This window comes from Pseudophryne corroboree, chromosome 5 (genome assembly GCF_028390025.1).
Source record: "Pseudophryne corroboree isolate aPseCor3 chromosome 5, aPseCor3.hap2, whole genome shotgun sequence".
NCBI classification, from domain to species: Eukaryota; Metazoa; Chordata; class Amphibia; order Anura; family Myobatrachidae; genus Pseudophryne; species Pseudophryne corroboree.
The window spans coordinates 37,651,727-37,674,714 of record NC_086448.1 but is presented as its reverse complement, the minus strand read 5'-3'; the positions used below and the strand labels follow the sequence as shown (position 1 = coordinate 37,674,714).

Here is a 22,988-nt window from a genome sequence, read left to right as displayed (position 1 = left end):
GCACGCTAAATATAAAACCTTTACGTAGAAGAATTGACGTAGCTAAACCTTTTTGTAACATGTGTTCCCCCCATACCTCTTAGATTGTAAGCTCATTTGGTTAGGCTGATATTTACCTTCTGTGTTATTATTATTCTCCTCCTCCCCCCCCCTCCCCCGTACAAGGGATATGGTCGTTAGGTCAACTCAACTTAAATCGACACTCATTAGGTCGACCACTGAAGATCGACATGACCGTTAGGTAGACATGTACTTGGTCGACAGGTCAAAAGGTCGACATGAGTTTTTCAATTTTTAAACAATTTTTTGGATTTTTTCATATTTAGCGATCCACGTGGACTAGGATTGGAACGGTAATCTGAAGCATGGCGAGTGAAGCAAGCCGTGCGAGGGGACATGGTGCACTAATTTGGGTTCCCCGTCACTTTACGGAGAAAACGACAACGAAAACAGTAAAAAAACTCATGGCGACCTTTTGCCCTGTCGACCTAGTACATGTCGACCTAATGCATGTCGACCTTCAGTGGTTGACCTAATGAGTGTCGACCTAAGTTGGGTCGACCCAACGACCAGTACCCCTCGTACAAAGCAATGCAATACAGATGGGTCCACGGTTATATTGGCTAGTTTGCTGCGCCTAGGCACACCATGGTTTATGTACATACACCCTTCATCTATTGTTCTCAGCTGCAGTACAATACAGAGAACAATACAGCAGGGGATTAAGTCATTACAGCAGGGGATTAAGTCTGACTGACCTGGCTCAGTTAATCATATTAAAGGTCAAGATAAACATGGGCACATCTGTATGTCTACATTTTATCAATACAAGATACTTATATAACTATGGGGCAGATTTATTAAGCCTGGTGAAGTGATAAAGTGGAAGGTGATAACGCACCAGCCAGTCAGATCCTAACTATCATTTTTCAAACCCAGCCTGTGACATAGAAGTTAGGAGCTGATTGGCTGGTGCGTTATCACCTTTCACTTTATCACTTCACCAGGCTTAATAAATCTGCCCCTATACTCAAAGATGTACAGACGCTAGCGTTCTGTTTAAATTTAAGGTAAACTCACAGGAGGCAATTCAGATCTATGCGAAGTTCAGATGCACACATTGCCGATTTAAATGGCAGGCAATCTTCACTTGTTTTTCCGCCGCACACCTCTATGAAATGTGGTTAAATGCTAGCAGAGATACAGCACTGCAACGCATCTCCAGGTGCCCATCACAAAAAAACGAATTGCCCCTTTAATTGGGCAACCATACATGTTATTTATTGTGTAGTATTTTTCCCCCCAGTATTTTTGTTTTCTCTTAAAAGATAGATAGATAGATAGATAGATAGATAGATAGATAGATAGATAGATAGATAGATAGATAGATAGATAGATAGAATGTGCATTTCCCCACTTTTCACATTGTAATAATTTTATGATTGCACCAAGATAATACAAAATATAATTTAATAAACAGTTTCCTTTAAACAGCAACATCATTCTTTAGCAGTTATTAACAATTAAGTTGTGTGTGTTGGGTATTTTTTTTTTTTGGCTCTTTTCTACACACATTATATCATTAGCACATAGTAACTGCTGAATGTTTTACCAGTACCATCCATACTAATGAGGCACTGGTTCGGGACTTATTATCTGGAAACCCAATAACCAGAAACCTTTAAAAACCTTTAAAAAAAAACAGAAAGCAAAAAAATGGTATAATTACTGTTGTTCTGTGATGTTGCATGATCATGCAGCGGGGCACTCCTAAAATGACCATGAAGATACGTTTCATGAGGGGCAGGCTGGTGAATGAAAATCCATGTTTTATTTTTTAAATGTTTTTTACTGTATTTTAGCCATGGTGTTCCAAATAAATTGGAGGGAGGGGGGAACACGCAGACTCCAACAATTCCAGGATTATCTCATTATTCTATAAATGCACTGATAGAGTTCAACTTCAAACGTATAAAAACATCAAGAATTTAAAAATCTCTTTGTATTTGTGAAATGCAGCCGATGACAGTATTAGTTATATTAATGTAATATTAAACATTATCTTTCTAAAGTATATTTTTGAATCAACCAGTTGTCTTCCATCACACTGATCTCCAGTCCCGAATTTCTCCGTCTCTACTGTATGCCTAACAAAATAAAGACTTTCTGTTGAATACGTAACTTGGTAGTAATAATATTAATAGTTGGTATTTGATGGTTCCAGTGACCCTTTAATCCTTTAAAATACTGTATTTACTAGTGTGTGCTAACACTACATTAAGAACAAACATTAACCTTATAGGCTTGTCGGAAATCAAGGCACCCCTTGAATGCCCTTCAAACAAAACACAACTAGACTGTTAAAATTAGGAGAGGACAAGTTCAGAAAGTTAGAGATATGAAGAATTTATTGCAACCCATAAATATTAATCTTTTCTTATGAGGTACAAAGCTCTGCAACTGAATGCATGAATGCCAATGGGTTGTTAGCTGGCACGGTACATACAGCAAAAATACTTTTTTAGAACCAGCTTTTCAAAAGCAAACTGATGGCATCTATTATAGACACTGATCATCCCCAAGGAATCTGCTTTTGCAAACCTGATAAACTCTGCAGTTCCATGTCCATTTAAAATCCAGCAATGTGGCTTATACGAGAGGGCCCAATTCCCTCTCTGCCAATATGGCATCTAAGGGATTTGCAACCTTTGCCAGTTTTCAAGAAGGTCAAAACAGAAGATACCGTCCCTTGAACTCTTCCTGAGACCAACAAAGGTTTTTTTTATTTTTTTTAAATATTATTTACAAATCAAAAAGCAATAGAGACTATTTTGTTTCCGTTCTAGATGCAACAAGGAATGCCCTGTCTCTATTTAATGAATAAAAAAAAATTACATCCATCCAAATATACCCTTTATCAAGCATTCCCTAAAAATATAATTCTATTCATGCAGGTACTTGCTGCACCAAAAATATTATTAGTAGTATTATTATATATATATTTAATTATTTTTTTTTAAATAAAATTATGAAGACCTAAAAATACAATTTAATTCAAACCGGTGAGTCCCACTGATAATAGTCCGAGCAACATAATATTTTTTTTTTAAAACTGAGTGGCAAACAGAAATGAATAATTCTGGTGATGAAAAAAGAAAAAGCTACAGCTAAAAAAAATCAAATAATAATAATTTAGCTTCTTTTTTTAAAATATATGATAGATTTTTTTGTGTTTTATAATGCATACCAGTTTCACAAAGTGCATGCTTTTTAAGAAAAAAATAATAATTTTTTTTGAACTGGCAAGCTTGAAAGATCCGTCCTCTCCATCGTTTTAACTATTTAATTAAATAAACAATCTGTCTAGCATTTGCAAATGTATCAGGCTTATACCCAGCATACAGACTGCCTAATGCACATGCTTTGTCTGGCAATAAAAAATAAGAGTAGGAAAGAAAAAAATATTTTTTTTCCTGTTTTTCTTTTTTCTTAATCTATACATCAGGGAACAACTTCAAAATTGAGCAATACATTTGGTTCAAGTAAATAATACCTGATATTATTTTGTTTTTTTATTATTTTGTCACAATGTATTAGTTGCGGGTTTCCACGGACCTATACCCGTCACCTGCTCCTTTTTTTTCCTTTTAATATTTTTGTAAAACAAAGTTCGTTAGGTCAAAAGTACGAGTATCCCCCTGCTCATGTGCGACTTTGGAATCGGTACTTATATCAGAAATCCACTCAGGGGGGTTAATATAAGGCATACTTTGCTGGAGTAGAAGGTTTAACATGCTTCATGCTCATTAACGAGTCTCAGAGAAGGCAGGCTACTTATTTTTGTGGCAATTCTTTTGCCCCTCTCTGTCTCAATTCAAAAAGAAGAATTAAAGGGCAGAGAGAGAGAGAATGGTGGCCCATGGCAAAAGAACAATGGTAACCTTAAATTGACTTCCGCCTTTTCATTAGCCTGTGGTTTTCTGTAAAGCTGTGCAACCCGGGTGAAGTAGAACTAACGGGGGAAGGGAAGAGACTGTTTTTTAATGTGCTTGGTGAGATTTCTTCAATCTTGTAAGATATAGAGTGAAAGTACTGAGGGTTCAGCTTGTTGCTGAATGAATTCTGGTGAGACACCATCCGGCTGGTGTACTCATGGGACCTGTAGCACATGCAAGAGCAAACCGACTGAAGGTCTGTTACTTCGGCCTTGTACCTTGGCCGCCCATGTTGCGAGTCTTCCTGGATGTGGATGATCATGCTGTTTCGGTTTCCAGCTAGTGATGCCCGTTCCTCGGCATCCCTCCGCTCATCTTCACTGTTCATGGTTAAAAACCTGAGAACGACTAAGTTTAGAAATGCCCCAATAACTGTCAAACCCACTAGAATGTACATAAAGCTGAAGGCCACGTAGAGTGGCTTCTTTTGGAGGGCCCTGTTTTTTTGCAGTGCCACGTAGTCCCCGAAACCTATTGTGGTCAAAGTTATAAAGCAGTAATAGTAAGCCTGGAAGAAGCTCCATTCCTCATAATGGGAGAAGGCAGCAGCCCCGATGCATAGGGTTCCCATGCAGGAGAAGAAGCCCACGGTCACCATGTTTTCCATCGACACGTCCGTGCTCCGCATTCCAGCGCACTTCTTGATGCGTTTCAGGAGGTATTTTACAAAAGTGTTCATCCGCTCGCCGAGGCTCTGGAACATCACCAGGGTGAGGGGGATCCCCAGGACGGCGTAGAACATGCAGAAAGCTTTACCCGCATCGGTGCCAGGCGCAGCATGTCCATAACCTGCAGCAAAAAGAAATAATGTTACTTTAGACAAGCAAAGTGGCTTCCATCATAAATGGTAACAACCTCCATGAGTTGAATTTAATATGGATAATTTATTGCAAAATGTTCTAACATTATGAATGTCTGCGCAAGTTTCTTAATAGCTTAATGAAAAGTATGTTTGTTTTTTAAATTAACTTTAATAGGAGTAATACTTTGGGTTAACACTTATTTCTACACCATCGTCAACGCATTTCACTCTCCCATCTTCCATGATAAAGGAATGCACATACAGTACGAAGTAGGTTGCATTGAGATGTTCGTAGCGCACCATATTTGACATGTCGCAGAACGTAACGTGACAGGTAATCCCAGTGGAGAAAGTGTGATCATGAACTACATTTTGCAATCTAACATGTACCTGGCCCATGCCATTGGGAGAGAAAAATGGAAAATGTGTTGTACTAAAGAATGCTTCATCGGCTCTTGGCAGTCTTGCCCTGAGGGAGTTGTGTGGGCAGAGCAGGTGTGTGCTCTGGCACCATGGGTCAAGTCCTCTAAGCTCTGCTGGGCAGAGCTGGACTGCCCATCTGGCTCTTCTGGCAAATGCCAGAAGGGCCGAAGGGCCAGTCTTGTCCACAGAGTCCCCCGCTGCCACCACCGCTGCCCATTGCTAAGCAATATGGGGGAGTACTGCAAGTCCACGCCCCCTGCCTCGCAGAACGCCCCCATTTGAAGTGTATGCACACCCCTTTGTTGTTGTGCGCACCTCCAAGGCCGGAAAGAGGCCCCAGTCCAACCCTGCCCATGGGTATAGAATTGTGTGCACCACCAATTGTGGTGCCAGAGGGAGTATGGTCTTGTAACATAGGGGGGCATGTCATGCCTCTCTACCATAGCACATCTGAGACTTCCTCACTGCTGTAACACATTACTTCCAAGTTACTCTCCATTAACACAAAAAAAACCTATAGCGACACAGTATCACATTTCTTTCCTGTTCCACTGCAGATATGTATTTATACACTGCGGGCTGACCTCTGAATCATGACCTGTGGCTTCAGTGAAGTCACATAGCCACTTTATGTCACCATATAGCCACTTTTTGCATATCTGCGTGTGAATCTGTGTACAAGGGCTCTGATGCAGCGACTGCTGCTTTTTCTAACGCCGAGTTGCGTTGTGTATCATCTGTGACTTTGCACGTGTGTATAACCAATACCAGGGCACAAAGCATGCCTGAATCCTCCCAGAAATGAATATATGTTTTATAAAACTCCAACAAGGAGAATAATCTGCCTGGCAACGTGGCTCTACCTTACAGCGAATGCTTATGATAGTTCCCCTTCCAGCTCTTTCTTACTACGGGCGCACAAGTACAATAAATCCCCGTCTACTGCCTAATCCATCAATCCTCTTTCCTATATCATAATCATACGCTGTTCATCATCCTCACAGTACCTCTCCTGCCTTCTAGCTTTATCACTGTGCCACGCTAATTATAAACTGCAAATAATCACAAAATAAAATTAGCCGCATTATGAGTACAGGCAGGTGGCCGGACCTCCACGCCGCGGCACGCCAGGATCTCAGCTGTGATGAAGACGTTTTTCCCGTCTAACTGAACGGAATGACTGAGGATATTTCAGGAACGGCTGCTGTGAGACTCAATGGGGGGGTAATTCAGAATTGATCGCAGCAGCAAATATGTTAGCAGTTGGGCAAAACCATGTGCACTGCAGGTGGGGCAGATGTAACATGTGCAGAGAGAGTTAGATTTGGGTGGGTTATTTTGTTTCTGTGCAGGGTAAATCCTTGCTGCTTTATTTTTACACTGCAATTTAGATTTCAGTTTCAACACACCCCACCCAAATCTAACTCTCTCTGCTACATCTGCCCCCCCCCCCCCTGCAGTGCACTTGGTTTAGCCCGACTACTAACAAATTTGCTGCTGAATTTCCCCCAGTGTTGCTTTGTAGAATGGGACGCAGGATAATGTGCAGCCCGCACCGTTCCCGAGTCGGGAAATCTAACAGTGATTATACCAGGCTCCTTCTAATCTCAAAAACAAATCCGGACAAAACTTTCTATTATATAATCTGGGAGGCTTCCCACCTTGTAGCAACGTAAAAGAACTGAGGGGGGTGCAGCGCCTCCTGCAAATGTGACGAAACGCTCATCATTATCCTATTGGTGGACCTGTGTAATTTGCAGGGGCATATTTATTAAATATCAGACTTGGATCTGATCATTGGCGGCTTCTGCCTCTGGTCTTGAGGGGGACTGTCGCTGCTCACTTGAGCGGCACACATTGCAGCTGGCAGCGTAACTTGCGCATGCTCAGCCCCACCCCTTTCTTCTCCCACACCCCATGGCTTCCAGGGATTGTATCAACAGAAGCCCATAGAAGCATATTTAAACTGGCAGAATGGTAAGGTTTCATCCCATTGGAAGCGCTATCTGCCAATCTACACCGGAATCCCGACACTGCTCCAATTGCCAGCATTTCGAAGGTAAGTATTCCCATCCTGAAGGTAAGTATGCTCACCCCGAAGGTGAGTATGCCAGGGCTGCTTAGGGTTAGGCTGCGGGTGGGGTGAGGGGAGGGGAGAGGTTAAGTTTAGGCTGCGGTGAGGGAGGGTTAGTCACCACTGGGGTTGTAGGGTTATGCTGCAGGGGTGAGAGGGTTAGGTTTAGGCTGCGAGAACTGGGGGTTAGGATTAGGCTCCATCGGGGAAGGTTAGGGTCAGGCTGCGGGGAGGGAGGGAGGTAATAGTTTAATGGGTGGGCTCACCGATGATGGAAGATTTTTATTATGTATCCTGAAGCTCTTCAGCCCCTAGGTAAAATCTGTCACTAGTCCACTCCTGACACTTATAACTTCTCATAGCCATTTAATGCGTCAAAAACAAATGAAGTATCGCCCAGATACATTATTATTCAAATGCAGGGACAGGGGCAGAGATAGGAACATGTCCCTGTAATGTATAAAAGAGAAGTGATTGCTCACAGGATGACTTTACTTCCGGAGACGAGACGCAATACTTTGCATCCGCTATCATCACATCACACATGTGCCATTACATTGGCCAATGGCTTCACAGTCTGGAGCTTGGATAACTCTGCATTTTAGCAGCCCCCATAGATACAATGGGCGCTGCTCTGGCGATCGAAAACGGGGAACCCCCAGCAAATATCGTAACCAGGTGTTGTTGGGGGATTTGCCAAAAAAATATGTATTGCTAAATATGCCCCTCGGTCTTTATGGGGGGATTTATCAAACTTTTCTAAAAAGGGGAAGTACAGAAGTTGCCAAGAGCAGCCAATCATTTTTTAACTTTCATTCATCCAGTGCATTCTAAAAAATGATACCAAAAATCTGTTGCTATGGGAAACACCTCCATCATTTTCTTTTCAGCATATATGGAGTGACCACTTCGCTTTTGGAAATTGGCACAGGTTAATCGTTGGGAAGTATGGGAATACCATATCAGTATTCAACAGTATTCACCGTTATTATTTATTTACGACTGTTTATATAGCACGCACATATTACGCAGCACTTGATAGAGACTATTTCATTCACATCTCGTCCTGCCCCAGTGTATCTTATAATCTATGTTCCCTAGTACATATATACACACAAGGGTTCTTTTTGATTTCAGAAGTCATTTGACCCCCCAGCAAGTTTTTGGAGTTTAGGAGGAAACTGGAGCACCCGGAAGAACGCCACACAAATATTGGAGTACACATAAACTCCACACAGATATCGATTTGGGGAATATGTATCAAATCTTCTTAAAAGTGAGAGAAGTTGCCTATAGCAACCAATCATATTCTCCATATGATATAGAATGTACTTGATAAATGCTAGCTAGAAACTGGTTGATTTTGGGCAAATTCCTCAATTGACCACTACTCAATGGCATATCTATAATGGATGAAGGGTGTGAGGTATACATGGGTCCAAGGGGGCCTGCACTGCACACCCTACATCCATATATAGTTATACTTACCTCTCCGTCACCTTTGGAGTCCAGCATGCAGTGGTGGCCATTTTCCCAACAATAGAGGTTTCACCAAGAACAAGGTACGGACACCATGTTCCCGGAGATCTACGCATGCGTAGTAAACTGGCACAAACCCAAAGTCTACTGCGCTTTCAGACATTAGGGTCTACTCCCGGGGCCCTCTCCTTTCCCCCTGCCACCACTGCTCCACTCTTTAGAAGGTTAAGATTTAATACATTTCCACCTACAGTAAGCCAGGAATAAATACTAGGGTAAATACTGTAAACAGAGTTTTATGATGAAAAGGTGGCAGTGGGTTGCCATGGGAAAGGCGTGGAGCGGCTGGCAGGGTGGAGGAGGGAGCCCATGCCAGGATCTATCTTTGGCCACCATGGGTTCTTAATCTGCTTCTGCCTAGCAACAAGAAACGCACGCCGTATTTAATTTCTGTAAATTCCATCAGAGCCTGTACATATGTCTAATGTGTGCTACAAACCTGGTATTTATATCTCTACTGCACAATGTGGGTTTGGTAAATTCATATTAGTTATTATCCACAGGGTATAATGATAGCTGAAATATAAAACACACCACGGAGGTCATCATGAAATAACTGCTCAACAATTATTTTTGGGTTCAGTGTTTGTCGCCAACTGCCTGCGCTTGTTACAAACGAGACGCGGCAACGGATACAAGGCAACAGTGGTGATTATAGGAGAGTGGATGATCAATCACTCGGTGGTAGGATATTAAAATGAACGCATGGTGTGAAACTTTGAGTCAGCCGCAATAAATGGGGAATCACATCGCATAAAGAATCAACTTCATAAGAGAATACGGATCATATGATTAAAGGAGCTGTCTGTAATTAATGCAACTTTATGTTACAGATTTGTAACAAACTAAACTGAATGTTAAACTGATGTTTTATGACGGTAATAAGCAACAACATCTTCTTCCTTTACAATCACCTTGAACTTTTGCAGCCCAGAAAAACAGGGCAGCCATAGTTAAGTTGCGTCTCTCTGTTGCTTCTTCATCTCTCTATCTCTCTCCAAGGCTTGATATATCTACCCAAGAGGGAGATACAGAGTTGTATGGTGTCTATTTACAAAGTCGCTGGAGATACAGTATCAGCCAATCGGCTCCTGTCATTTTTCAAACCCAGCCTGTGACATGGCAGTTAGGAGCTGATTGGCTGATACTTTATCTCAAGCGTCTTTATCTCCACCCAGGGCTTAGTAAATAGACCCCCACGTAGTATCTTAGCTATGCTGGGCTAGGCAATCGTAGAAGAGTAAGGACAGTTCGGACATATAAGCAGAGACATGCAACTGGGCCGATTCAGACCCCGACGCTGATGTGCAAATATCGTTATGAAGCGATTTCTGCACATGTGTGCATGTGCGTTTGTCGGTACGCACATGTGCAAAATCCTAAACTGGTTTAAGACCTGGGGGGGGGGGGGGGGGGGGGCTAGAAACGGGTCGTCGACGCCGTGTTTTGTGGGCATCGACGCTCCGTTTTATGGGCACTGGCTACCCGATTGTGATACAGTGAGTTACTGTAGGAACGATGCTCAGGGAAGGCTTCTTTTAATCCCTTCAAAACAGATAATAAAATTGTTTATTTTTTATTTAATATAGTTTAAAAAGTCTTTTTTGATATATCTAAATATTATATATTATGCACATTTGAAGAACGGAGCTCCTCCTCAAAAACTGGTGGACACAGTGGGGTGGAGTGGTGGCATGTGATCTGACCATGCCAGTTAAGTGGCTGAAGAAGTCTTTCCTGTGCATCAGAATGCTGTTGTAGATCTCCAGGTATTAGCGGTAGGAGCCAGAGGAGGGCCCCCATCATCTGCTCGGGCCCAGCAGTTCCCCCTTGATGTAGGCCCTAGATGCCAGTAGATAGTTTACATATTTTCATAGGATTGAGACAAGTACAGGGGTTGGTGAGGGTAAAGGATCAAGAAAAGAGAAAATAAATGAAGAGAAGGTGCCAGAGGGTGGAAAGATGTGATCAGGTTACTGACAGAGGAAACCTTTTCATGTCGGGTCTTATCAATCTTCTCCTTGCAGTAGGAAGCAAGACCTCGGGTACTGAGGGTAAGTGAGGGTTGAGAAGAAATGTGAACGTTTGAAAAAGGTATTTGGGGTGAGGAGCCTGAGCAGAGATGAGAGTACGAGTAATGTTTGGTGGTGTCCAGAGCATTCTGATGGCAGTAGATAGCATTTGATGGGGCTGTATTTTGGATCCGCATGCTGTTGCAGACGCTTTAGCACCATTTGCTGTAGCCGCAACTGTGACTTTATGTCAATGCTGGTATCAGCCCTTTCCCTGGTGTACAAGCATGCGTCTGAATGCAAGGACTGGGACGATCACTTTGTGCGTTTTATTATGCAACAGTCCCGCTTGGTGCGTCTTTAGATATAATTAATGGTCACAATATCAAAAACGTGTACCTGTGCCACGATAGGGGCAGTTTCTCCATCAGCGTATGGCATCCAGTGTAAGCAATTAGGTGTCTGAATTCACAACCAGTTATGCGATATGCCAACAACATTCCCTCAGCCCGCCCATAAGACGGTGCATCTCCGTGCGTCTGATTAGCCACCTCCCAGTTGCTGCACAGGAACGCCCAATACATTTCTGAGACCTGCTCCTCAAACTCTACTGAGGGAGCGGGACTCAGGAGCCACAGCAGCGCAATGTAATTAGTGGAGTCGCCACTGCAGCTGTCCCTCTCCTTCCACATAGGCTGGCAGCCTGACTGCCTGAGCCAGTAAGTATCATCTGTTCTTTCTTTCTTTCTTTCTTTCTTTCTTTCTTTCTTTCTTTCTTTCTTTCTTTCTCTCTCTCTCTGTCTATCTAACTATCTGTTTTGTCTGTCGTAATGTGTAAAAAGGGGATGCTGTCTGCCGTAATGTGTAAAAAGGGGACTCTGTCTGCTGTAATGTGTAAAAAGGGGACGCTGTCTGCCATAATGTGTAAAAAGGGGACACTGTCTGCCGTAATGTGTAAAAAAGGGGGACTGTCTGCCGTAATGTGCAAAAAAGGGGACGCTGTCTGCCGTAATGTGTAAAAAAGGGGACGCTGTCTGCCGTAATGTGTAAAAAGGGGACGCTGTCTGCCGTAATGTGTAAAAAGGGGACTCTGTCTGCTGTAATGTGTAAAAAGGGGACGCTGTCTGCCATAATGTGTAAAAAGGGGACACTGTCTGCCGTAATGTGTAAAAAAGGGGGACTGTCTGCCGTAATGTGTAAAAAAGGGATGCTGTCTGCCGTAATGTGAAAAAAGGGGACGCTGTCTGCCGTAATGTGTAAAAAGGGGACACTGTCTGCTGTAATGTGTAAAAAAGGGATGCTGTCTGCCGTAATGTGAAAAAAGGGGACGCTGTCTGCCGTAATGTGTAAAAAAGGGGGACTGTCTGCCGTAATGTGTAAAAAAGGGGACGCTGTCTGCCGTAATGTGTAAAAAGGGGACACTGTCTGTCGTAATGTGTAAAAAGGGGGACTGTCTGCCGTAATGTGTAAAAAGGCGACACTGTCTGTCGTAATGTGTAAAAAGGGGGACTGTCTGCCGTTATGTGAAAAAAGGGGAACTGTCTGCCGTAATGTGTAAAAAGGGGGACTGTCTGGCGTACTGTGTAAAAAAGGGGGACTGTCTGCCGTAATGTGTAAAAAAGGGGACGCTGTCTGCCATAATGTGTAAAAAGGGGGACTGTCTGCCGTAATGTGTAAAAAAGGGGGACTGTCTGCCGTAATGTGTAAAAAAGGGGACGCTGTCTGCCGTAATGTGTAAAAAGGGGACATTGTCTGTCGTAATGTGTAAAAAGGGGGACTGTCTGCCGTAATGTGTAAAAAAGGGGGACTGTCAGCCGTAATGTGAAAAAAGGGGATGCTGTCTGCCGTAATGTGTAAAAAAAGGGGGACTCTGTCTGCTGTAATGTATAAAAAGGGGAAGCTGTCTGCGGTAATGTGAAAAAAGGGGACGCTGTCTGCCGCAACGTGTAAAAAGGGGATGCTGTCTGCCGTAATCTGTAAAAAGGGGACTCTATCTGCCGTAATGTGTAAAAAGGGAACTCTGTCTGCCGTAATGTATACAAAGGGGACTCTGTCTGCCGTAATGTGTAAAAAGGGGACTCTGTCTGTCATAATGTGTGGAAACTATGGTGGTCATGCCGAGTTCGCTCGCTAGCAATTTTTAGCAGCCGTGCAAACGCTATGCCGCCTCCCACTGGGAGTGTATTTTAGCTTAGCAGAAGTGCGAACGAAAGGATCGCAGAGCGGCTACAAAATTATTTTGTGCAGTTTCAGAGTAGCTTCAGACCTACTCAGCACTTGCGATCACTTCAGACTGTTCAGTTCCTGTTTTGACGTCATGAACACACCCTGCGTTCGCCCAGCCACGCCTGCGTTTTTCCTGCCATGCCTGCATTTTTCCTGGCATGCATGCATTTTTTCGAACGCTCCCTGAAAACGGTCAGTTGACACCCAGAAACGCCCACTTCATATCAATCACTCTGCGGCCAGCAGTGCGACTGAAAAGCTTCACTAGACCTTGTGTGAAACTACATTGTTCGTTGTAATAGTACGACGCGCGTGCTCATTGCGCCACATACGCATGCGCAGAAGTGCCGTTTTTTTTGCCTGATCGCTGTGCAGCGAACGATAGCAGCTAGCGAACAACTCGGAATGATCCCCTATATACGTACCAGTCAAAAGTTTGAACACACTTTCTCATTCAATTGAATGAGAACGTGTGTCCAAACTTTTGACTGGTACTGTATATAGACACACATACACCTGTGTGGCCAGCAATCCCTTTTTTAAATAATATACAGCATCAATATCTATACATAATATATATATATATATATATATATATGTATATAAATATATATATATATATATATATATATAAATATATTATACGGGAGCATGCAAAGAATCCCTAATTTGGAGTTTTGGGTGAGGGGGTGGACTTGTAATGGATGAGAGGGGGAGTGCCAAAGCATTTTGTTGCACCTGGGCCCACCGCTCACTAGTTCCGCCGCTGAGTGGGACACATGCACTGTGCAACTTCTGAGCGACCTTTATGCATACATGGTTAAAAAAACATCAACCATTTGCACGAATATCAGAAATTTACTAGTTACTAATACTATTCATTTGGTTCCGCAGTTGCTTACCCTCTCGCATCATGCAGGAGACTCCAGTTTCAGTGTGTGCTCTCCTGCTGTCCCATATTGCAATAATGGGTGTGGTCTCATTGCAAGGGACATACACAGATACACACACACAGGTTTTCTTATATATATATATATATATATATATATATATATAACATAACAAGGATTTAAGTTTATAATAGAAGATATCTATGTAATTATTGCAGAAGGTCTGTTCCGTCTCCTCAGTGCATTCACAGTGGAAGCCTGGAGGATGGACAAAGCGACTGGTAGGGGAAGGGGAGTTAGGATTGAGTGGGTAGGGTGCAGGGAACCAACAAGAAGGGACGGAACTGCAGGGAACTGCCAAGAAGGGACGGAACTGTCAAGAGAGGAGGGCGGGACAGAGCAAGGGGAATCGAGACTGAGGTGACCTGCCTATGCTAGGTCCCTTATGCTAAATATATAATTATTAAAAAATTACATTACTGTATGTAACCGATAGTAGTTACGAACTGAATAACTACTTTTACTCTTGGATGACTATTCTACAGTAACACACAATTTTTTCAGATTGTGTGTTGCTTAACTAATGTTTTTTCTGCAATAATCCAGATGTTTAGTTATTATTTGATTGTTAGTGGTAAATGTAATAGCCTGCGGCTTGCAGACATTGGCGAGAACCCGCGACTCTGCCCGATGTTTTAAAGTGGCAATCATTTAAAAGGCTGAAGTGCCGAAACCAGTGGTGACTTGCCAATGGAAAACGGCATGGCGGCTCGATGACGTGCGCGCAGTCTCATTAGCATTCCGTTAACAAATTATCCTCACGACAGACGCACCCCCATACTCCAAATAAAACCCCAAAATGTCATGTGTCCAAGCGCAGCTGATGGTCTGCCAGTGGCAAACGCACTATAGGTGGATTTCCAAATGAAATCTGCAATCTCCCACGCAACATTAGAGCATGTGCGGGAGTTTGGGGGAGCGGGAGAAGAGCCTACTATTGACCAAGGACATTATTGTCAACATTGGTCTTTTTAAACACTGGATACTCTATGGAATGCAGTATTTATATTTAACACTATAGATCAGGGATGGGGAACCTTTGGCCCTCCAGCTGTTGTTGAACTACACATACCAGCATGCCCTGCTACAGTTTTGCTATTTGGACATGCTAAAACTGTTGCAGGGCATGCTGGAATGTGTAGTTCAACAACAGCTGGAGGGCCCTTTTATAGATGGTCTCTAGTATGGGCTATATCAAACATTTAAATAATATAAATAAGTGGTCAGGAAAAGGTTAAACATACCATAATAAATAAATGCGCAATCATAATAGAACCAGTACTGCACTTTCTAAGCACACATTCTCCCGCCTCATGGTAAGGCTCCTGTCTCTCCTTCCTGGTAGCTACTCTCTGGTCCAGTGCACTGATTGAGGACTCAGATCCACACACACAGCAAACTTGGTAGAATAAGATGATACCTCTAGGTGTGTGCAGCATCTCTGCTCTGTCCCTTACACTGCACTGCTATTGTTATAATTTGAGCCACTTGCCAAGAGAAGGGGGGTTTCCGGGCAACCAGAACAACCCCCCTCCCCCCCCCCCTGCATTTGCCTATGGTCTGGTGTTGTCAGTCCGAGTACAGTCAGTCCGAGTGCAGTCAGTCCAAGTGCTGGAGTGGAGACCCGTCAGATTTACAGGTATCCGTGTGGTTGGATACATTTCTTAATATGTTTATCTGCTTTGCTGTCAGATTGCCACGTCCTCCCGTGATATGTGAGAGGCTGGCACCAGGCAAAGGTTTCTTCTGACAGTTAGCCTTAAAATGCTAATTAAAACAGATGCTTGCTGGTTAAAGTCTGATACATTTCCAATACGTGACGAGCTGCTCAATGCAGCAATCCAATGCCACTGCCGATACGTTTGCTAAAAAAAAGCACAAGTTTCAGCCGTGAAAAATAGCCTTCTCCTTAATCATAAAGAAAGACGGACGAGGCCTAACTAATTTGTGTATCTGCTAGCAGCAAGGGACCAATATAGAGGGAAGGGGAGTTTAAGCAGCGAACCAATTACAGGATATAATCAATAAGACAACACCTTTGCGGTTGTTATAGATTGCCGGCAGTGTACCAAGAGGGCAAACAGAAGATCTTACTGTTCACATTGCAAAACAAGAAATGATATTCTATTTTAACCCTCTCAAGACCAGAGGCCTACATATTCTAAGACCTCATTCATGGTTGTCAACTAGCAAGAACTCCGTAACAACAGATGCAGGCTCAGTGGCGGATCCAATGGGGGGGCAATTAGGATGACACCCTCCCCCCTCCAACACGTCTCTCCTGCTCACTAAAAGGGGGGCAGCATCCTGCATAACTTAAATGGTTTCCCCTAGTCTACTCTTTCATATCATCACTCACACCACAGGAAAATACAAAAAAAGTCTGGGGGTAATGGATCAATCGAAAAAGACCTTAGTCTGGGCACACTGGTTCTATCAAGAGTCCTGTGGCCACAAACCCTCCCCCTAATCAAAGCTAATTGGCCAGAACTATTAGCTACCCAATAAACATTCTTAATGGCCTGACTTCATCACAAAAGGCCGGATCTGCCTCAGAGTTTAACCCCCTTCAGCCGGACCGGGACTTCTGTTAGTCAGGAACATCCGTCTACAACTCTCAGCTAGTGGCACCTCAGCAGAGTTTTATCATTGTTTGTGCGTCGGATTCTCGGTCTACTTAGAGGGTTGATGGATCCTTTTCACACTTTTAAGTCTGAAGTCATTGGGAACTTGCAGTGGCTAAAGCTGAGGTAAATCAAGGTTATATAAGGCCTAGTTGGGTTTGGCTCACAAGCCAGCCATTGTCTAGATGTTACCCTCTGTACCTCACAGGTGAGTGCATTTATGCTAGTGTAAGGATTTGTAGAGATTTGTAGTACCTTGACAACGGGCTGCAAGCTTAAATGTTTTGGTCAAAGTATGAACAAAATCCCCACGCTTTTTTTTGGACATTTTGACACATTTTGTGAATTTCAGTTTTCACGGCTCTGCAGAGAAACAATAAAGATCTTTTGATTGACATCCAACCTACTGGAGAACATAAATCCTACTCCCTAACTCCAATAAGGAATCCTCACTCGTTCCCTGGCTACTTTGGTCACAGTGTGGAACTGCAGATCCTTGTTGCTCCTAGAGCATGCAGGATACATATTGCCACTGGTTACAGGACTGGAGACACTGCATTCATGTCACAAAGAATCGCAGTATGAAGGGCTGGATGCATTTTACTTTATATAGCCATCTAGGCGAGACACGCACAGCAGGAGGAGTAAAGGATAAATCATTGCTGACTGTGGAGGGGATGATGAAACAGATAAAACACTCTTACAAATGTTATCAGTACAACCTTCGATGGCTCTTTGCAATTCGTGTTCACACGGGACCTGCAGCAAAGTATTCACACCGCTACTCAGATATATGCGCCTCATTCTGTTAGAGATGTGCGGTTCGGTTTTCCTGAAATACGAACACACCTGAACCTAGGTTCTGTATTGCATGTAAACAGGTCCACATTACATCATTTTTATCTGTTTTTATCAATGTTTTTTATCAGTTTTTTTTATCAATGTTTATTGATTTGAATCGATTTTAAAGAATCCAAAACCGAACAAAAAAACAGAATCCAAACCAAAACACTTCTGGGTGGTTTAACCAAAACCAAACCACAATACTGAATTAGAACCAAAACCAACCAGTCAACCCCCAGAGCTGGCGTAATGTCACAGAACCAACAGATTTAGGGGAAATTTGCGGAAAAATTACTTCACAGAAAGGGTAGTGGACAAGTGGAATAGCCTCCCATCGGAGGTGGTAGAGACTAAGACAGTAGAGCAATATAAACATTCCTGGGATAGACATAAGAATATCCGTACAAAGAAATAAGGATCAATTAAGGTTAGAGATAAAAATAATGTAAAAAAAAAAAAGGGCAGACTAGATGGGCTAAGTGGTTCTTATCTGCCGACAAATTCTATGTTTCTATGTTTCTATGATTAATACGATTATTTTTCTGGGGTACAGTAGTCTGAGTAGGTTACGGAAAGCGACTCATGTCCCTTCACCAGCTATTATGCATATCGTTCTCTCTCTAGGGGCAGGATTTACTAAAGGGAAAATGCGGTAAAACAGGGGTTTTACCGCATTTTCATATGTACTAACTCCCGACCGCCGCATTTTTGCCTCATAGGGTATCGCCATCTTTTTATGGCGATACCCTATAGAAACCTATGGGATTCTTACCGCCGCCGCCACCCCGCATCCCGCCGCCGCCCCGCTCACGACGACCCCCCCTTCCCCCCGGCATACCTGAGCTGCTGCTGGTGCGGCCCCCCTCCTCCTTCTCCCCCGCATCACAGCCTTGTCTCCTTCCGGCTGCAGGGGGGGAATAGGAGGAGCCCGGGGACTCCCTGCACACGTCACCTCCCGAGTCTGGGAGGTGACGGAGACCCCCGCCGACCCCCGCAGACATCATCGCGGGCGGTAGGCGGCGAGAGGCGGCGATGTCTTATAGTACATCCCGCCCCAAATGTGATGAAGTAATAACTTCAGTTACTCCCAATATATTGCGGGTTTACGCATTGTAGGCATCTGTTGTATGCAGGGTCGGACTGGCCCACAGGGGAACAGGGGAAACCACCGGTGGGCCCTACTGCCTGTGGGCCCTCCTCCTCATCTAGAGATCAGGTTCCAGACTCTATCCTAGTGCACTTTAATTATGCATTATACATATTTTACATTATACTTCACAAGAATTTGGTTTATTATATATTTACCAAGGGGCACAGAACATGTACTCTGTAAAGGTTAGCCAAACGTCTGTGGTGGCTGGCCACGCCCCAGTGGAGCCTGGCCACACTCTTAAGCATGGGCCCCTACAACAGCATCCCCCGGTGGGCCCTTCATGCCCCAGTCCGACACTGGTTGTATGCTCAATAATACAAGAATATTCTGCTAACGGATCTCCAAAAACATCCCCTCCCTACTGGTCTAGGGCCAGACTGCCCAAACGCCAGTAGGGCCGGTGGGCCGGCCGGTCAACAGAGAGCCGGGAAGGCCACGCGCAGCACAGCTTCCATCTCTATGATTTGTCCTGGGCTGCCGCCGTCCCGTAGTGCTCCGTTGCTAAGCAATATAGGGGCGTGCCACGAGTCCACGCCCCCTGAATCACTGCACACCCCCATTTGCAGTGTCCGCATGCCCCTATTTCATAACGCGCACCCCCTTTCACGTGTGCGGCCGCACATGGATGCCAGGGCAGAAAAAAGGCCCCAGTCCGTCCTTGTCCAGACCTATAGTGACCCAAACAAAACCTGCAGTGGCCCATATTGTGTTCCAGTCACTAAAGCTTTCCCCTGTCAGCGGAAAAGACTGTTATACTGAGGTGTCATAATTGTTTAGGTTTGTTTCTTCATCCATATCTGGAGAAGTTAATGAGCTCTGATTCCTGTGGTGATTCGCGTATACGTTTAATTTATTTCATGGTGATTGACAGTTGTGTCATCAATATAAATTGATTTATGCAACATTTCCCATCCTATAATACCACAATTACAAAGATGTCCTGTGTTTAATCTGGGTGTAGCTGCATTGTGTAGGAGTTATTCTTCTGGATGTATATACACGAGTGTGCCTATCTTAAGACCAGGAAAGGGTTTGAGTTTAACCAAAAAGTGGGTGTATCTTTAGGGGGTTGGTGCTGTTAGGTGATACTCTGAAGTTGTTTCATTATTCATTATGTTGGATCTGCCAGAATCCTGCCTATGCATCCTATCCACTAAAGCAGTGGTCACCTTACTGGGTGCCACGAGACACTTACAGGGGTGCCATGCAGAGGGGCCCTAAGCAAGATACCGATTTGGGGCCCCCTTTCCTCAAACAATCCTCATTGTGCACCCCCCCCCCGCTCACCAATTGCAGCAGACAGGCCCCAACTCATTATGCCCCCCCCCCCCCAGTCAGTGTATGCTCCCCAATCTGCCCCCTGCCAATTGCCCAGGTATTAGTGACTGCGTTTATTATTATTTATTAACAGTTATTTATATAGCGCACACATATTCCGCAGCGCGGAAGAGAATATTTGTCCATTCACATCAGTCCCTGCTCCAGTGGAGCTTACAAACCAATCTTAAAACTATTTTGCATTGTCCTTTTTGTGTGTTTAACTAAAGATTACTAATAAAACATTCCACGGCTCACAAACACTATCAGCAGCAGACCATGAGATAAGAAAATACAGATCACAGGGGTCAGACATTCTGTAGTCTTTAAGGGGGGTACTCACAGAGCGATCCATACTTAAAATCTAAGCAATCTGACTAGATTGCTTAGATTTTAACACAGATCACTCGTGTGTACCCCCCACAGTGATAGCCACGCATCGCTATCGCCGGTGCTAGATTGGCCTGTATGCAGGCTCAATCTAGAGCGTTGCTCATTTCACACACTGGGTGAAATAAGCAGCCCCCCGTCCCCCCCCCCGCCTCGCTCAGCACACATCGCTCTGTGCTGAGCGGTATAGGGCCCTTTACTGCCAAGGGTCCCACTAGGATTTGCTGAGAGTTGACAGCAGAAGTATATGAGCCTGGACAGAAGTCATGCTAGTGACTGCAGCAAATCACTGTCCTTGCCCAGAAATTCCTTGGTGGAACCCTTGCTGCAGTGAAGAATCGGGAGATTTGATTTATAATGCAGGGCAGCGGGGAGATAAGAGCTTCACACAGGACTCTCTCATAGGTGGTCATTCCGAGTTGTTCGCTCGCTAGCTATTTTTAGCAGCCGTGCAAACGCTATGCCGCCTCCCACTGGGAGTGTATTTTAGCTTAGCAGAAGTGCAAACGATAGGATCACAGAGCGGCGGCAAAGTTTTTTTGTGCAGTTTCTGAGTACCTCTAAACCTACTCAGCGCTTGCGATCACTTCAGACTGTTTAGTTCCTGTTTTGACGTCACGAACACGCCCTGCGTTCGCCCAGCCACGCCTGCGTTTTTCCTGGCACGTCTGCGTTTTTCCGAACACTCCCTGAAAACGGTCAGTTGACACCCAGAAACGCCAACTTCATATCAATTACTCTGCGGCCAGCAGTGCGACTGAAAAGCTTCGCTAGACCCTGTGTGAAACTACATCGTTCGTTGTAATAGTACGTCGCGTGTGTGCATTGCGCCGCATGCGCAGAAGTGCCTTTTTTTGCCTCTTGGCTGCACAGCGAACGAATGCAGCTAGCGATCAACTCGGAATGACCCCCATAAACTCCGGTAGGGTAGGCAGTTATGCAGCAGAATGGTAGGGCAGGAAGCAGGGAGAGTTTGAAAGTAAAACGGACTCATTGAACAGTTGTCAGCATATCTGATTGAACGCACCACTGCTGGCTTACCACTAGGTTTTATTAACTAGAGAGAGAAGGATTTATTGGGAAAAAAAAGGGCATGGATGCATTTTTGACCCTGTTATATAGGATTTACTTGCAAATTAATAGGAATTAATAATTAACAAGACCACAAGAATCATTCATTGCGCAGTATGTGGCAACCAAAAGTTGCGTTCACCATGAAACAACACTAAGTACAGCACAGCAATTACAGCAATGATTCGGCTGTTTGTCCTCTAGTTAAATAGCTGTAAAAAGTGTCTACACTCGCGACTGTGCAATAAAAAGATTCCAGATATAATAATGGCCATAAAAAATGAATAAAAAAACACCAGACATTAATCTGTGTACAATAAACACAACGCTGACTTGATGAAATACTGCTACAGGGCTTATCACTAATGCTCCCAAATGAACCTCTAATGAACACATGGAGGTTCAATAATCACAATATAAATCTCCTATAGCCGGCAAGGAGCGAGCGGTCAGTGACCACAGAAAATCAGGAACGAGCAGTAAAGTCTGCTGTAGCAAGAATACTGGAAGTTGCAGTAATGGCAACTCTACGTGCATCCCGCATAGGTACAGCTATGCCGCAGTATTTCCCCTCGCAGGAAGTGTCCTGTTACAGGTCTACCTGGGAAAAATGATTTTACTTTTAATTCGCTATGATGAGGACTTGCAAGCAAACGAGGAACAGGAAGCTTACTAAAGGACTATAGGCCTAATTCAGACCTGATCGCAGCAGCAAATTTGTTCTCTAATGGATAATGGGACTGGAAATCCTATACAGGTTGAGTATCCCTTATCCAAAATGCTTGGGACCAGACATATTTTGGATATCGGATTTTTCCGTATTTTGGAATAATTAGATACCATAATGAGATATCATGGTGATGGGACCTAAATCTAAGCACAGAATGCATTTATGTTACATATACACCTTATACACACAGCCTGAAGGCAATTTTAGCCAATATTTTTTATAACTTTGTGCATTAAACAAAGTGAGTGTACATTCACACAATTCATTTATGTTTCATTCATATACACCTTATACACACAGCCTGAAGGTCATTTAATACGATATTTTTAATAACTTTGTGTTTTAAACAAACTTTGTGTACATTGAGCCATCAAAAAACAAAGGTTTCACTATCTCACTCTCACTCAAAAAAGTCCGTATTTCGGAATATTACGTATTTCGGAATATTTGGATATGGGATACTCAACCTGTATATATAAATATATGTGTGTGTGTGTAGACACGTATGTAACAGTCTCATATAAATAATAACCTCCAGCTGAATAAACAATATATGATTAACTTTTATTTATTATTATTACCAGTTATTTATATAGTACACACATATTCCGCAGCGCTTTACAGAGAATATTTCGCCATTCACATCAGTCCCTGCCCCAGAGGAGCTTACAATCTATGGGGCAGATGTATTAACTAGAGATGAGCGGATTCGGTTACTCGGTTTTACTCGGTTCTCAAAACGGCATCTTATTGGCTCACGGATGTCACGTGTTTTGGATAGCCAATAAGATGCCGTTTTGAGAACCGAGTAAAACCGAGTAAAACCGAATCCGCTCATC

The 22,988-nt window shown here is 43.6% G+C and overlaps 1 protein-coding gene across 1 annotated transcript in view; it reads right to left on the bottom strand.

The window, feature by feature from the left end:
• Nucleotides 1-1,481: 1,481 nt before the first annotated feature.
• The window catches only part of KCNK9 (potassium two pore domain channel subfamily K member 9), a 182,048-nt gene continuing 160,541 nt past the window's right edge, over nucleotides 1,482-22,988 (bottom strand). Inside the window, exon 2 of the mRNA XM_063921222.1 lies at nucleotides 1,482-4,784. Coding sequence (XP_063777292.1) covers nucleotides 3,943-4,784 — 842 coding nt within the window. The 3' untranslated portion in view covers nucleotides 1,482-3,942. The remainder of the gene's footprint in view (nucleotides 4,785-22,988) is intronic.